Source organism: Delphinus delphis, chromosome 20, assembly GCF_949987515.2.
Source record: "Delphinus delphis chromosome 20, mDelDel1.2, whole genome shotgun sequence".
NCBI classification, from domain to species: Eukaryota; Metazoa; Chordata; class Mammalia; order Artiodactyla; family Delphinidae; genus Delphinus; species Delphinus delphis.
The window spans coordinates 15524851-15540363 of record NC_082702.1 but is presented as its reverse complement, the minus strand read 5'-3'; the positions used below and the strand labels follow the sequence as shown (position 1 = coordinate 15540363).

Here is a 15513-nt window from a genome sequence, read left to right as displayed (position 1 = left end):
TCTGGCCTCTGCAGGGAGAGGGGCTGCTCTCCCAGGATACAAACCCCCTGTCCCATTCCAGGTCCCCAGGCCCTGAGGGGCAGCCCAGGGGTGCTGGGAGGGCTGAGAGGCAGCGACATCCTAGGGATAGCCCTGGTCTAGCGTCGGAGACTCAGGGCTGGGGCAATGGTCTGTCCACAGGGCAGAGATCACTTGGTGGAAGGCTGGGAGGTACACACACGGAGGACAGAGCCGGGCTGGCTTCCCCAAGAAGCCAGCACATTTATTGATGCTTGTTCAGGTCCTGCAGACTTCTTGGTTTCACTTCTTTTGAGGGAAGGAGGCCCAGCCAAGGCAGTACAGGCCGTAGGCAGTGCCTAGGGAGGGAGTGTGGGGGGATACAGAATGAGACCCTAATTCCCTCCCTGAGCCCCCTGCAGACTCCCCAGTCACCATCCTGGATCTCAGCCCTACTTCAGGCTCCAGCTGCCTTCCCAAACTGCACTTCAACTGGGGAAATGCTGGACCTTGATCCAGACCGGGCTTTGGGCTTTCTCCCCAGACCCATCACTAGCCCAGCCGCCCTCCTGGGACAGAAGCCCAAGCCCTAGGGTGCTTCCTATTTGCCAGCCCAGAGCCCCATACCGTCCCACACCAGCTCAGAACCCAATCCCCTCCCAAAACCCCAGCGCTGGAACCAGCCCCTTCCCCTCTCCATCTCGAGTCCCGCTCCCTCCCGCAGTTCAGGCGGGGCCGGGCCCTGCACTCACCTCCCAGGCACAGAGCCATAGTCACTCGATACAGGATGTTGTCGGTTAGACCGCCCTTCAAGTGCACCGGGAGGTCATTGTCCGCCTGGATGTTGGGGGTAAACGATTGGAAAGGCGCTGCCTACTCGGTAGACCTTAAGCCCCTGCCTCCCCCAACTCGTCTTCAGGACCAAGCAGGCGGCCCCAGGTCCTCCCCCCGCCCCGCCTACCTGGAAGAGTTTCTGTTTCTCAGCCACTCGGTTCTCGAAGCGGTTCCGGGCGGTTGAGCTAAAGGAGCGCACCAGTGCCTGGGAGACCTGTGGAGAGGGGATGGCTGGGTATTGGAGGCGCCTGGAGGGGTGTCCCGGAGGAGGTCCCGCTGGGGAGAGGGTGTCGGACTTTCCGAGGCTCTGACTCGGGGACGGTCCTGTCCCTTGGGAGCGTCTCAAAGGCAAGATCCGAACTGGCAGCAAGAGTGGGGGAGGGTGTCCTGTCAAGAAAGGCCCAGAAGAAGGGGACTCGTGCCTAGAGGGTCTGGCTTGGAGGTTATCAGGCTGTCTAGAGGGTACTATTGGAAGAGGATTGGACCCAGAAGGGAGACTATGTTCTGCGGGCCCAAGTCCCGGAGAGGTTTTTTGCAGTCTCCTGGGTTAATGGGAGGAGCTCAGGTGCCGGGAACGTCAGGAGTGGAGCTGGAGTGCCTGGGGGATTTCCCGGCTGCCCGAGAGCTTCGGCGGCGGGGAAGGGGTGTTACGTTCCCGGTGCCTAAGTCCCGAGGTATTACGGGAGCCCTGGATGAAGGGAAGAAGTTCAGACTCGGGGCTTTGGGCCATGTTAACGGGTCCCCGGCTGTCTCAGAAGCTCTTGGACTGGGAGCTGGGGGGAGGGGGCCCCAGGCTTATTAGGAGGGAGTCTGGAGCCCTGAAGGGGGCTCACGTTCCAAGTCCCCAGATCCAGGAATGTTTGGGGAGTCTCGTATAGGGGCGAGGGCTTCCGGGTTGGGGGCCCCAGCCCGACCCATGGTGGCCCTCACCCGCAGGGCCCTCATCCTGCGTCCTCCTCTTCGGCCGGAGTCACCTCCCCTCTCCGCCCAAGGACAGATGGTGCCCTCCCCTCCGGGGGAGTCCCAGGCCACGCCCTCGGTGAGCCCCAGGACAGCGAGGTCCCGGCGGCCGCTTTCCGATTCGTCCAATAGGTGGGCGGAGAAGACGCTGCAACCCCATCCCCGCATCCCAGCGCCAAATGGTTGGAGCACCCATCTGTTACTCATCTCGGAATTCTGTTGGTCCGCGTGGAGAGGAAAGCGGTTCCAGAGAATTCATTTTTGGGTTGTTTCTGCGGTGATATCGGCCTGGGGCAAGTGCAAGTCCTCCGTCGGGTCCCTCGGATCTCTCCCTATCCGACTGACGTTGGAGAGCGAGTAAAGGAAGGTAAGATACCATCTTTCATTATGTCAAGTGCGGTCCTTTTTCCTCCCATGTTGAAACAGATTGCTGTGCCTTTGGCTAAACGTCAGTATTCATTTTGGGTTTAGGGACCATGTAGTATGGAAAATGCACTCAACTCACACCTCATCCAGGTGAGTGATGGGAACCAAGGAAGTAGTAGATTACGCCCGTATCTCATACTCACGGGGGCATATGCTGCTTCCTCACTGAGTGGAATGAAAGGCAGGATAACTTTCCTTGTTTAAATAGTTATTTTTCATTATCTCTCTTGGTTTATTGTGAATCCATGTAGCTGACTCTGCAGAGGTTAAACATGCACACAAAATGACTCCGCCGCATAGCCACCATCTTTGCTTCTTCATTCATATCTTACCCCCACCTCCGCACTCAGTTCTTCACCCTGGAAAACGGTGTAGTTGCTCTATTTATCTATCTGTTGACTTTAGACTCCACTGCATCCCCAGCACCTGGCGCATGGGTGGATTTTTTTTTTTTTTTTTTTGGCTGCGTTGGGTCTTTGTTGCTGCGCGGGGGCTTTCTCTAGTTGCGGAGAGGGGGCTACGCTTCGTTGCGGTGCGTGGGCTTCTCATTGCGGTGGCTTCTCTTGTTGCGGAGCACGGGCTCTAGGCACATGGGCTCAGTAGTTGTGGCTCATGGGCTCAGTAGTTGTGGTGCACTGGCTTAGTTGCTCTGCGGCACGTGGGATCTTCCTGGACCAGGGCTCGAACCCGTGTCCCCTGCGTTGGCAGGCAGGTTCTTCACCACTGCGCCACCAGGGAAGTCCCGCATGGGTAGATTTGATAAATATTCGTTGAAGGAAATACAATATAACCCAAATGTTCTCTAACTTGGTCGCTCCCACCCACTTAACAAAGAAGGACCTCAGTGCTTCGCCTAGATTCTAGTCATCTAGATATTTCTGGGCATCCCTGGAAGTGGCCGCACATGTGCTCACTTACCCAGCTGTCCCCTGTTATCTGCAGTCATGTAGGATCAGTATTCAGGGAAGAAAATAGAAACTGCTCTGAGAATTGGATACCAGAAAGTTTGGAAAGGCTGAAGGAGTGCCTTCTAAGCTGGGCTGCTACCTAATTTATGGGGCCTTGTGCAAAATGAAAACGTGGGATCTCTCGTTCAAACAGCAGGGAAAAAAATTGCTGTTAAAAATACTAAAATATAAAGCTTTTTTTCTTTTTTCCATGATTGCACTTAACCTGTCATGGTGTTTTTAATTTGCTATACAATGTCGTGCTCCCTAGAGTAAGGGATACCCTGGGGTGAGTACAAACTCTCACAGTCACCTGGGGGACCTGCCTTGCAACTTTGTGTGTGCGTACACACACGGCTGCTGGCTGCTGGGTTCTCCTCCTCTCCCCACCAGCCACTGGACCAACTCGTGCCCTGGCCAGAGGTGGAGAAGTCAAACAAGGCATCTCTCCTTCCCACGGGCTTGCTCCCTACAGGGTGATGCAACTTCCCTTCCAAGAAGAGCCAGAAACCTGGATCAAAGGTGGGCAGGACCCTCGCCCCTGCCGGGTCACCTGCTAGATGTGCCGTGGAGTGCCAACTGAGGAGGGGCCACTCTGCCCTACCCTCAGAGGCCATGGGATGTGTGTGGTGGACCTTGACCCTCCCTACGCCCAGGCCCCCAGGAGGCAGAAGAATAGGCAGCTAAGAGCCTGTCTCAGGGAGGTGGAGAGTGGTGGGAGGAGAGAATGCACACGGTTCAGGCTCCAAGTCCCTGGTGCCTGCTCCATCGTCCAAGCCGACTTCACTTATAAAACACAAATTCAAAGATAACGTGAAGAATTACAAGATGGCAGCCACAGAGCATTAAACCTCAAGCTTCTGAGGGGAATTCCCTGGAGGTCCAGTGGTTAGGACTCTGCGCTTTCCCTGCTGAGAACTCGGGTTTGATCCCCTGCTTGGGGAAGTAAGATACTGCAAGCCTCTCGGCCAAAGAACAAACAAACAAAAACCTACCACACTTATGAGTGTGGGGCTCTGTGCAACTGCACTGGACATATGCCTTGCTTTTAGGCTAGTCCTGTAGGAATGAGTCTCAGGACCTAGGAAAACTGACCTAGGAAAGCTGTTCTCTGATGCTGCCCCTGCAGGGATAGAGTCCAGAACACACCCTGTAGCACTGACCTTGGTCAGGAAGCCCTAGGCAAGAAGCTGCTGCTGCCATCACTCAGGTCTCCTTTAGGAATGGGTTCATCCACTTGCAGGACAAAAGGGCTCAACTTCAGGATAAAGAACCAGCTGGGGGATGTAAGCTCTGCTGCCCTGTGTTAGCATGAACACTTACTGCTATAACAAAAAGCCACCAAAATTCTGTGGTTTAAAGAACACAGAACTTATATACCAACCAATCTCAACATGTGGACTTTATTTGGATCTTGATATGAACAAACAGTAAAAAAAAAAACCCAAACATTTTTAAGACAATTGGAAATTTGGACAATGATTGACTTTTGCCTCAACATTTTATGAAAAATTTCAAAGATACAGAAAAGGTGAAGAAACCTTCTAGTAAGCATGTAGGATCTTAGTTCCCTGACCAGGGATCCAACCCACGCCCCCTGCAGTGGAAGCGCGGAGTCTTAAACACTGGACTGCCAGGGAAGTCCCCCATATCATTTTTTGATCCATGTCAAAGTAGATTGCAGATATCAGTGTGTGCTTAACTAGACTGCTTGGATATTTTATTATGGTAAATAATTTAAAATTTTATAGCTGTTGTGGTTGTGTTTTTAAAAAATGAGTCTCTACACTTTAGAAATACATACTCAAATATTTTTTGGTGGAATGGTATGAGTTCTAATATATAAATGCCAAGTGACAAATGTAGCAGCTTAAAACAACAATAAACATTATTTCACAGTTTCTGTTGGTCAGGAGTCTGAGGGTGTTTTAGCTCAGCTACAGTCTCACATTTCAGGATAGAGGTGGGCAGGAACCCACCAGGATTTACCTGTCACGAGTGGGGAGAGAGACTGATTGCAGCCAAGCAGCCTTTCAGAGTCCAGAACCAAGCTTTGGTATCTCTCTGCTGCCATCTTGTGGCAAGTCTGGAAAAACAGCTCCTCCCACCGCTACCTTCCCACACACCAATTCTTTTTGATGATGTTTTAGGACTTGCTTTTTAAAAAGTTCTTACTTTTATCCACCCAGTTGCTGAATAGATCATGAGCTCAAGATGGTTTAAAATTCGTTAAGTGTGAATAGGAAGAAAAGTCTTCTTTCCTCTGAGGACTCTCTGTGTTCCTCTCCAGGGGAACCATTCTGTGTTGTTTCTTGTGTATCCTTACAGGGAAATTTTATGCATATAAAATAAATAAATAAACCCTCCAAATACAACAACAAAACCACAAAAATATACTCAGCCTCCCCCTGTCATAAAAGGATAATTTGTTCCTGAAATCAGCAAATTCATTCAGTAATACTTATGGATCCTGATTTGAACAAGCAATGTGTTTATGTTTTCAACAAACAAAAAATTTAAAAATAATATGACCCAATGGGGAAATGTGAACACTGCCTGAAAACTTTATTATATGAAGGAATTAATGTTAATTGTTTAGGGGCGATATGGAGCTTAAAACCATATACAAGCCCCTGTGTCCCTGATTTTTTAAGTAAAAGGCTTTTGCTTTAGTCTCTCAGTCCTCCCTAGAGTCCCAAAAGGCTGACTCAAGAGTTAAAAATGATTAGGAGGGCTTCCCTGGTGGCGCAGTGGTTGAGAGTCCGCCTGCTGATGCAGGGGACACGGGTTCGTGCCCCTGTCCGGGAGGATCCCACATGCCGCGGAGCGACTGGGCCCGTGAGCCATGGCCGCTGAGCCTGCGCGTCCGGAGCCTGTGCTCCGCAACGGGAGAGGCCGCAACAGTGAGAGGCCCGCGTACCGCCAAAAAATAAAAAAAATGATTAGGAAATGTGAAGATGTAGAAATAAGAAATAGTTGTTGGGCTGGGAAACTGGTAACAATTTAGACTATAAATCAACCATGTAGCAGAGTCACTGAACTCCCAGTTTCCTGAAAGACATAAAGGTCTGACACACATTCCTAAGTTGTTCCTGTAAGGAACCAGACTCCCACCAGATGAAAACTGCTGGCCTCACGAACTTAGACCCCAGACCGGTTGAAACCAGAAGACTGACGATGTGTAGAACTTCACCTTGATGCCAACCAATCAACAAATTTCAGTATCATAGCTCCAGTGTTTGAACAAAATATATTATTTCATTAATTCAGCTCTTTGATGAGCTTCGTTTTAACAATTCTTGCTGCATTTTTAAATGCATCTAATAAGATTCAGAAGAATCTCTTTGGGTGCCAAAGCTTTGTTATATAAGATATTATTCCTATAATTCTTCCAACAATTTAATAGCTCCACTATGTTTTCTGGTCATACTTGTAGCTCCATTGCTTGTACTTCCTTTACAAATTTTTCAGTTTAATGTGTACTGATTAACAATGCATTTTAATAATCCTGTTAGTATGTTCAATCCTGTGAGTATAAAGTTAAATTTAAATAAAACTAAACTGGGACTTCCCTGGTAGCGCAGTGGTTAAGAATATGCCTGCCAGTGCAGGGGACACAGGTTCGAGCCCTGGTCGGGGAAGATCCCACATACCACGGAGCAACAAAGCCCCTGCGACACAGCTACTGAGCCTGTGCTCTAGAGCCCACGAGCCACAACTATTGAGCCTGCGTGCCACAACTACTGAGCCTGCGTGCCACAACTACTGGAGCTTGTGCTCTGCAACAAGAGAAGCCACCACAATGAGAAGCCCGCACTCACCGCAACTAGAGAAAGCCTGCGCACGGCAACGAAGACCCAATGCAGCCAAAAATAAATAAATAAATAAATAAGTAAGTAAATAAAACTAAACTTTCATAAAATTATCTCTTTTTTTTTGGCCATGCCATGCAGCTTGCAGGATCTTGTTCCCCCCGACCAGGGATTGAACCTGCACCTTCAGCAGTCAAAGCATAAAGTCCTAACCACTGGCCCACCAGGGAATTCCCAGAATAAGTGTTTTGACTGATACCATGCCACGCCAAATGTAAGTACAATAAAAATAATGCTGAGGTAAAAGAACCCTCCTTAAACAATGCAATCAAAACAGATTACCCCACCAGGTAAAGAACCTAGCTGAGGTTCTGGCTGAGGGTAGTGGAAATGCAGAATGGGTTGTGGAAGAAGGAAGATACCAATTATGACCTGGTGACCAGTTACAAAAATGAGGATTGTAGTGACTTTGCATATTTCCTGTTTGCCTATTATTTGTATATGCTAACTGTTTTCTTCTCTTTCCTTCATCCATTTTTATTTTATATGCAAGTTGTTGGAAGTTAATTTACAATTTGGCCTTAAACTAGTATTTAGTCAGAGTGACTGAATTTGAGTAGTAATATAGCCAGCGATGGATACAATGACTGGGTCTGTGCATCTCCTTATTTGGGGTCTGTGCATCTTGGGTCTGTGCATCTCCTCATTTGGGGGAAAGGGTGAGAATTTCTTCATCTGTAAGGAGGACAGCTGTATCTTGTTAGATACAACCATAAAGTTTTTCTTGTTTTTGCTATTGTATAGAGGTTCACACCTGTGTAGAGGGTGCATATGGATGGTAATTAGTCAAAGGGGTAGATTGTGTTGATTATTGATTTATTGCTGTTTAGCTCTAAATTTGCCCTTTTTTTAAACATCTTTATTGGCGTATAATTGCTTTACAATGGTGTGTTAGTTTCTGCTTTATAACAATGTGAATCAGTTATACATATATATATATATCCCCATATCCCCTCCCTCTTGTGTCTTCCTCCCTCCCTCCCTATCCCACCCCTCTAGGTGATCACAAAGCACCGAGCTGATCTCCCTGTGCTATGCGGCTGCTTCCCACTAGCTATCTATTTTACGTTTGGTAGTGTATGTATGTCCATGCCACTCTCTCGCTTTGTCCCAGCTTACCCTTCCCCCTCCGCATATCCTCAAGTCCATTCTCTAGTAGGTCTGCGTCTTTATTCCCATCTTGCCCCTAGGTTCTTCATGACCACTTTTTTTTTTTTTAAGATTCCATATATATGGGTTAGCATATGGTATTTGTTTTTCTCTTTCTGACTTACTTCACTCCGTATGACAGACTCTAGGTCCATCCACCTCACTACAAATAACTCAATTTCGTTTCTTTTTATGGCTGAGTAATATTCCTAAATTTGCCCTTTTGTCTGCTTTGTGAAAACAAATATGGACCCATTAAACAAATATTTTTCCTTTGCCAGCTGGCATGATGATAAGCTTCATCAGTAGAGGTTGATGGAGAGAGACTGCAGAATGAAAAAGGGTTCTGCATCCTGGTTCTGGTGTGCTCGATTGCCAGGCTCCTGACAATGTGCTTGGCTTCCCCAGTGCCCAGCTCCTACAGTGTGGGCAGTTTCTCCAGCACCAGGTTCCTACAGTGTTCTCAGCTTCTCCAGAACCAGGGCCTGCACTACAGCGCAGAGCAGCCAAGCAGCACCTAGTGGCCTGCAGCTTTCTTCAGTACCTCCCTTGGGTGGTTTTATAGCAGAGTGCCTTGGGTGAGACTCTTCCCCTTGAACACACTAGAGTGGATTTCCAGCAAGTTCCAAAGGGCAGATTTCCAGCAAGATCCACTAGCACTTCTCTGCCATTTGGTGAGCCATAGCCATGCCCTCTCCAACAAGGTCTGGATCTCAGCCCCAGGAGGGCCTCTTCCTTGGGTGCTCTATATCAGACCTTGGGGAGCTGTGGAAATTGGATGGCCTCTAAGAGTTTTCCAAATTGGGACAATGGGGCTGGAATCCCCAGCATCAACTAGTAATTGGAGACAGGCATACCTCGTTTTATTGCGTTTCACTTTATTGTGCCTTGCAGATTTTGTGGTTTTTACTAAGTAAAGGTTTGTGGCAACCCTGTGTTGTCAGATGAAGGTTAGCATTTTTTAGCAATAAAGTATCTTTAAATTAAGGTATGTACTAAAAAAAAGATATAATGTTCTCGCACACTTAATAAATTACAGTATAGTGTAAACATAACTTTCTTCTTTTAATTTTTTTTTTTTTTTTTTTTTTTTTTTTTTTTTGCGGTACACAGGCCTCTCACTGTTGTGGCCTCTCCCGTTGCGGAGCACAGGCTCCGGACGCGCAGGCTCAGCGGCCATGGCTCACGGGCCTAGCCGCTCCGCGGCATGTGGGATCTTCCCGGACCGGGGCACGAACCCACGTCCCCCGCATCGGCAGGCGGACTCTCAATTTCTGCGCCACCAGGGAAGCCCAATATTTATTCATTTATTTGGTTGCGCCGGTCTTAGTTGCAGCAGGCGGGCTCCTTAGTTATGGCATGTGAACTCTTAGCTGCGTCACGCATGTGTGATCTAGTTCCCTGACCAGGGATCGAATCCAGGCCCCCTGCATTGGGAGTGCGGAGTCTTAACCACTGCTCCACCAGGGAAGTCCCTAAACATAACTTTCATATGCACTGGGAAACCAAAAATTGGTGTGACTCACTTTATTGCTGTATTTACTTTATTATGGTGCTCTGGAGCCAAGCTCACAATGTCTCTGATGTATGCATGCTATCTCTGGGAAGGGGATATTACATGGAAACGTTTATTTTATTTTATTTTTCTTTTAAAAAATTTTTTAAATTTAGATATAATTGATATATAATAATTAGTTTAGGTGTACAACATAATGAGTTGGTATTTGTATATATTGCAAAATGACCACCACAATAAATCTAGTTAACTTCAACACTACACATAGTTATAAATTGAAACCTTTCTTTAGCTGAGAGCATGCACTAGGAGGAACTCAGATGCAAGGCATTGCTAGCCAGTGCTCTAAGCAGATGAAGGATTGAGTGCCTTGGTCCTGAAACAGTGATCTGGGCAGCATATCAAAGCATCCATCCTCTGGACATATCATCAGGTGGGTGTGCTGTATGTCCATGTATGTTTAATTAAATTCTTTTTGCAGTAGGGACTTCCCTCATGGTCCAGTGGTTAAGACTCTGTGCTCCCAATGCAGGGTGCATGGGTTTGAGCCCTGGTCAGGGAACTAAGATCCTGCATGCTGTGCAGCATAGCCAAAAACAAATCAATAAATAATAAATAAAATTTTTTTTGCAAGAATATAATTATAGAGAAATATACTGTGGCATGACATTTTCATTGAATTTTATACATTTGATAAAACCATTAAAAAAGTAATCTTCATTATATAGTCTCGTATGTATTTCCTTTTATAATGTGGCTCCAAGAAGTCTGCTGAATCAACATTTTTCTCAATATTTCCATTATTTATGTCTCCAGATCCAGCAGTGGAACTTGAACACATCTCTTCATTTCATCACTCTTTTTCTTCTAATAATAAAACCATCCATTCTAAGGATAGTTAATATCAGTTCAAATAACATGTACAGTTGGATTTTTTAGAAGTCTCATTTGATAATGTCCTTTCAAAAAATGCACTGAACGTTGGTAACTGAAACTCAGTGGAACGTTTGTTTTGCTAGCAGCAGGTAAAATTCTCTCAAATTTCACTTCATAACTAAGCAGAAGTGCCAGTATGAAGTTAACCTCAGAACTTTGACTAAAGGGGTGAACTTTTCTGCAAATTTCCAAAAAGCATATTAGTAGTCACCATTCCCTCCTTCCCTTCCTCCTCATACCCAGGGACAGTTGTGAACCTTGTGGTCAAAAATAAGATGATAGAGTAAAGTGCAGTGCCAAGAGCATCCAGTGGGGGAAAGAATGGTATTTTTAAAAATGGTGGGCTTCCCTGGTGGTGCAGTGGTTAAGAATCCACCTGCCAGTGCAGGGGACAGGGATTCGAGCCCTGGTCCAGGAAGATTCCACATGCTGCAGAGCAACTAAGCCCGTGCGCCACAACTACTTAGCCTGTGCTCTGGAGCCAGCGAGCCACAACTACTGAGCCCACGTGCCACAACTACTGAAGCCTGCAAACCTAGAGCCCCTGCTCCGCAACAAGGGAATCCACTGCAGTGAGAAGCCCAGGCATCGCAATGAAGAGTAGCCCCCGCTCGCTGCAACTAGAGAAAGCCCATGCGCAGCAACGAAGACCCAATGCAGCCAAAAGTATAAATAAATAAAATAAATAAAATAAATAAATTTATTTAAAAAAATGGTACTACTGGATATCCACATGCAAAAGAATTAAGTTGGACTCTCCCTCACACCATATACCAAAAAAATTTTTTTTTTCTCTGCATTGGGTGTTCGTTGCTGCACACGGGCTTTCTCTAGTTGTGGTGAGCAGGGGGCTACTCTTTGTTGTGGTGCGTGGGCTTCTCATTGTAGAGCACGGGCTCCAGATGCACGGGCTTCAGTAGCTATGGTGTGCGGGCTCAGTAGTTGTGGCTTGCAGGCTCAGTAGTTGTGGCACACAGGCTCAGTAGTTGCGCCTCACGGACTCTAGAGCACAGGCTCAGTAGTTGTGGCACACGGGCTTAGTTGCTCCACGGCATGTGGGATTTTCCTGGACCACGGCTCGAACCTGTGTACCCTGCATTGGCAGGTGGATTCTTAATCACTGTGCCACCAGGGAAGCGCTGTGCAGTAGTCTTTTAAATCAGGTATGGAAAAAGAGGAGTTACAAACAAAAAAATACATTTTATATTTATCTTTGTAGTTATCTTTACCAGTGTTCTTTACTTCTTCCTGTGGATTTTAGTTACTGTCAAGTGTTTTTTCATTTCAGCTCGAAGCATTTCTTTTGTGTTTTTTGTAGGAAGGTCTGCTAGCAATGATCTCTTGGTTTTTATTTATATAGGAATATCTTAATTTCTCCTTTATTTAAAAGAAAATTTATTTATTAATTTATATTTTTTACTTTTTTTGGCTGTGTTGGATCTTTGTTGCTGTGTGCGGGCTTTCTCTAGTTGTGGCGAGCAGGGGCGACTTCATTGCGGTGGCTTTGCTGCAGAGCATGGGCTCTAGGTGTGCATGCTTCAGTAGTTGCAGCATGCGGGCTCAGTAGTTGCGGCGCATGGGCTCTAGGGCACATGGACTTTAGTAGTTAATGCCCGTGGGCTCAGTAGTTGTGGCTCGCAGGCTCTAGAACACAGGCACAGTAGTTGTGGCACACAGGCATGTGGGATCTTCCTGAACCAGGGCTTGAACCCGTGTCCCTGGCACTGGCAGGCGGATTCTTAACCACTGTACCACCAGGGAAGCCCTCTTTTATTTTTGAAGGATAGTTTTGTCAGATATAGATTCTTTTTGTGTGTGTGTGTGTGGTATGCGGGCCTCTCACCATTTTGGCCTCTCCCGTTGCGGAGCGCAGCCTCAGCGGCCATGGCTCACGGGCCTAGCCGCTCCACGACATGTAGGATCTTCCCGGACCTGGGCACGAATCTACGTCCCCTGCATCAGCAGGCGGACTCTCAACCACTGCACCACCAGGGAAGCCCATAGATTCTTTTTTTTCTTTCATCACTGTGAATATGTCATCCCACTGCCTTCTGATCCTCATGATTTCTGTTGAAAAATAAGCTGTTTATCTTACTAAGGCCTCCCTATACATGCTTCTCTTTTTTGCATTCAAGATTCTCACTTTGTCTTAGGCTATATGTACCAAAGAACTATCTGTCTTGCAATTTTGTAATAGCTAATGTTCAAAATGCCTGCTAGGATTTTGTAAATTAGGTCTATATTTCTGATAGTGTGTGCATTTCTGATGCTTTTCCAAGATAATGTTAATGTTTCCTAAAGGCAGGATTTCTACTTTTACTTATGTATTTTGAAAAGAGAGTGAAAATTTGGTTTCTTTCAACTTTTTCCTTGTTTCCTTATTCTGTATTTTGAAAACATGGAATGAATGAATTTTCCTTGTTTCCTTATTCTGTATTTTGAAAAATGCTAATTTACACTAGCATTTGTGAGCATTCTTTTTTTTTTTTTTTTTTTTTTTTGCGGTATGCGGGCCTCTCACTGTTGTGGCCTCTCCCGTTGCGGAGCACAGGCTCCGGACACGCAGGCTCAGCGGCCATGGCTCACAGGCCTAGCCGCTCCGTGGCATGTGGGATCTTCCCGGACCGGGGCACGAACTCGTGTCCCCTGCATCGGCAGGCAGACTCTCAACCACTGCGCCACCAGGGAAGCCCTGTACTATATTTTCTACTTTTGTATATGTTTGAAGTTTTCCATAATAAAGACAGCATGAAGTTTTAAAAACTTAGAAGCTAGAAATATGCAAAAATGATAACATTTATATTTAAGGTACCACAAAAATATTTTTCCCTCTCATTTTCTATATTCTCTGTATTCTATTTGAGCATTTGTACTTTTTTATAAGGATAAAACAAAAACAAAAAACCAAAACCCCATTCTTACTAAGCTCTTTCATCCTTTTGATCCTAGCATTGCCACTTTCTGTGTTACGGCCATGAACTGACTGCAGTTTACAGATTATCTGAAAAAACACTGATTTTTTTCCTTTTCAGTCATACATTGTGAAATTTGTACATATGAAACTCTACCCTATCTTGCCCTTGTCCTTGAAATTAGGATTCTCCACTTAAGAGGCCTTAGGCAAACTACTTAATCTCTCTGACTCTCAATTTCTTTATCTTAAAGTAGAAAATAAGCCAAATCAGAGGCATGAATGACAATGTAGGCAAACAGCAAGGCAGGGAACTAACACTTGGTGAATTTCAGGCATTGTACTAGGAATTTTATACACATTTATTCCTCTCAAAAACATCTCTTTTAAGGGAGAAAAATATGACTACCTCAATATTAAATGAATAAAGGATATGAACATTCAATTATTCAATTAACAAACATTTATGACCACCTACTATATTTTAGGTACCATGCTGGAAGCAATACCAATGGTCAGCAAATATGTGAACAAATGGTCATCTCTATTAGTCATAATCGAAGGAATGCAAGTGAAAACAAAAGCGACTTTTCCATTTTTCACCGACCAAACGGTGAACTTTCAGTAAATGTTTTCTTAGGGTTAGATGAATGTGGTGCTTTGGGATCTCTTCTAAAGTGGGCAGACGCATAGATGCACCATCTTCCTGAAGGCACTTGAGCAATGTGTATAAAACGGGCCGAAATGTATATTTACTTAAAAAAAAAGTCCAACCAGGAGAATGAAGCACACTTAGTGACTGCAGTTTCCAAATACCATTTTGGAAAGTACCAAAATACCCAAAGGAAAAAGGATTCCTTGGAAAATGGAAAATGGCTACTTCAAGGTGGAAGCTAGGAAATGAACAAGACGAGCCTGGAACATCCTATTGTGGCAGATAGCAAGCAAGTGATCAAAGACTAGCAGGGTCATATCAAAAGGACACAGGAATCAAATGGAAGAGGATCCCACAAGCCACACATGGAACAATTTGAGCATCAATGAGAGTACAACTTAAATAGATTTAAACATACTGAATATGCTTCACATACACACCCCTCTAAACTCAGTGATTACCATGGCACAATGTTAGGGAACCAACTCATTATTTTGCAAACCAATAAGGAGAAAGAAAGAAGCATCTACCCTGCCTTTCCTTATTGTAACATGGATAACCAAACAGTAGTTGAAAGGAAGTTTCTCTTTTTAAAAATATTCTAGCTGATAAAGGAAGAAAAAATAATATATCATCATTCTGCAATCCCTAATAAATTAATAGATTTACCAATTGAACATCAATGGCTGCTAACATCATAAAAAGAAAGACACCTAAATATTATGTCTCTCAATATTAACCACCTATAAGTAGTCTTAACAACAACAACGAAAATGGAACCTCAATCTGATCATGCCTCTAGACAACAACTACCAACTTACAGGAAATACCAAGGATAGAGGAGCAGGTTTAACTACCCATTGGGATGAGCCAGCAGAAACCAAGCTCTGAGAAACTCTCCAAGGCAAACAAACTAGTTTCTTTGAAAAGTTAAGTTGCCGGGGGGTGGGGGTGGAGGGGTCCGGGGGAGGAGGATGAAGGAGAATGGATAGATTGAGACTTAAGAAACACAACAATCAACTGCAATTTGTGAACATTATTTGGATCCTAATAACTTTCAAAAAATTGACATTCATGAAACAATTAGAAATTGGAACACTGGCTATCAGATATGCAATGTTAAGTATTAAGGCAGTGCTGTCAATTTTTTTAAGGCGTGAAAATCTTTTTAAATTTGTGATATATTTCAGAGGTACATATTAAAATTTTTATAGATGAAATGATATATCTGGGATTTACTTCAAAAATAACATGGAGGTGGGGGAGTGGGTGGAAATATGGATAAAACAAGCCTGGCCGTGAGCTGGTAA

At 45.3% G+C, this 15513-nt stretch overlaps 1 protein-coding gene and 1 long non-coding RNA gene across 2 annotated transcripts; one reads left to right on the top strand and one right to left on the bottom strand.

Moving 5' to 3' along the window:
- Positions 1 to 226: 226 nt before the first annotated feature.
- COX7A1 (cytochrome c oxidase subunit 7A1) lies at positions 227 to 1959 on the bottom strand. Its single transcript, XM_059999498.2, has 4 exons — positions 1762 to 1959; positions 959 to 1045; positions 750 to 834; positions 227 to 356 (listed from the first exon to the last, which is right to left on the bottom strand). Exons 1-4 carry the CDS (start codon positions 1957 to 1959, stop codon positions 301 to 303), a joined length of 426 nt encoding a protein of 141 aa, XP_059855481.2. The 3' UTR covers positions 227 to 300.
- Positions 1960 to 2033: 74 nt separating this feature from the next.
- On the top strand, positions 2034 to 15111 carry LOC132416215 (uncharacterized). The gene is made up of 3 exons (XR_009517495.2): positions 2034 to 2158; positions 7118 to 7250; positions 14037 to 15111. It is a non-coding gene; the product is annotated as an uncharacterized lncRNA (long non-coding RNA).
- Positions 15112 to 15513: the final 402 nt, after the last annotated feature.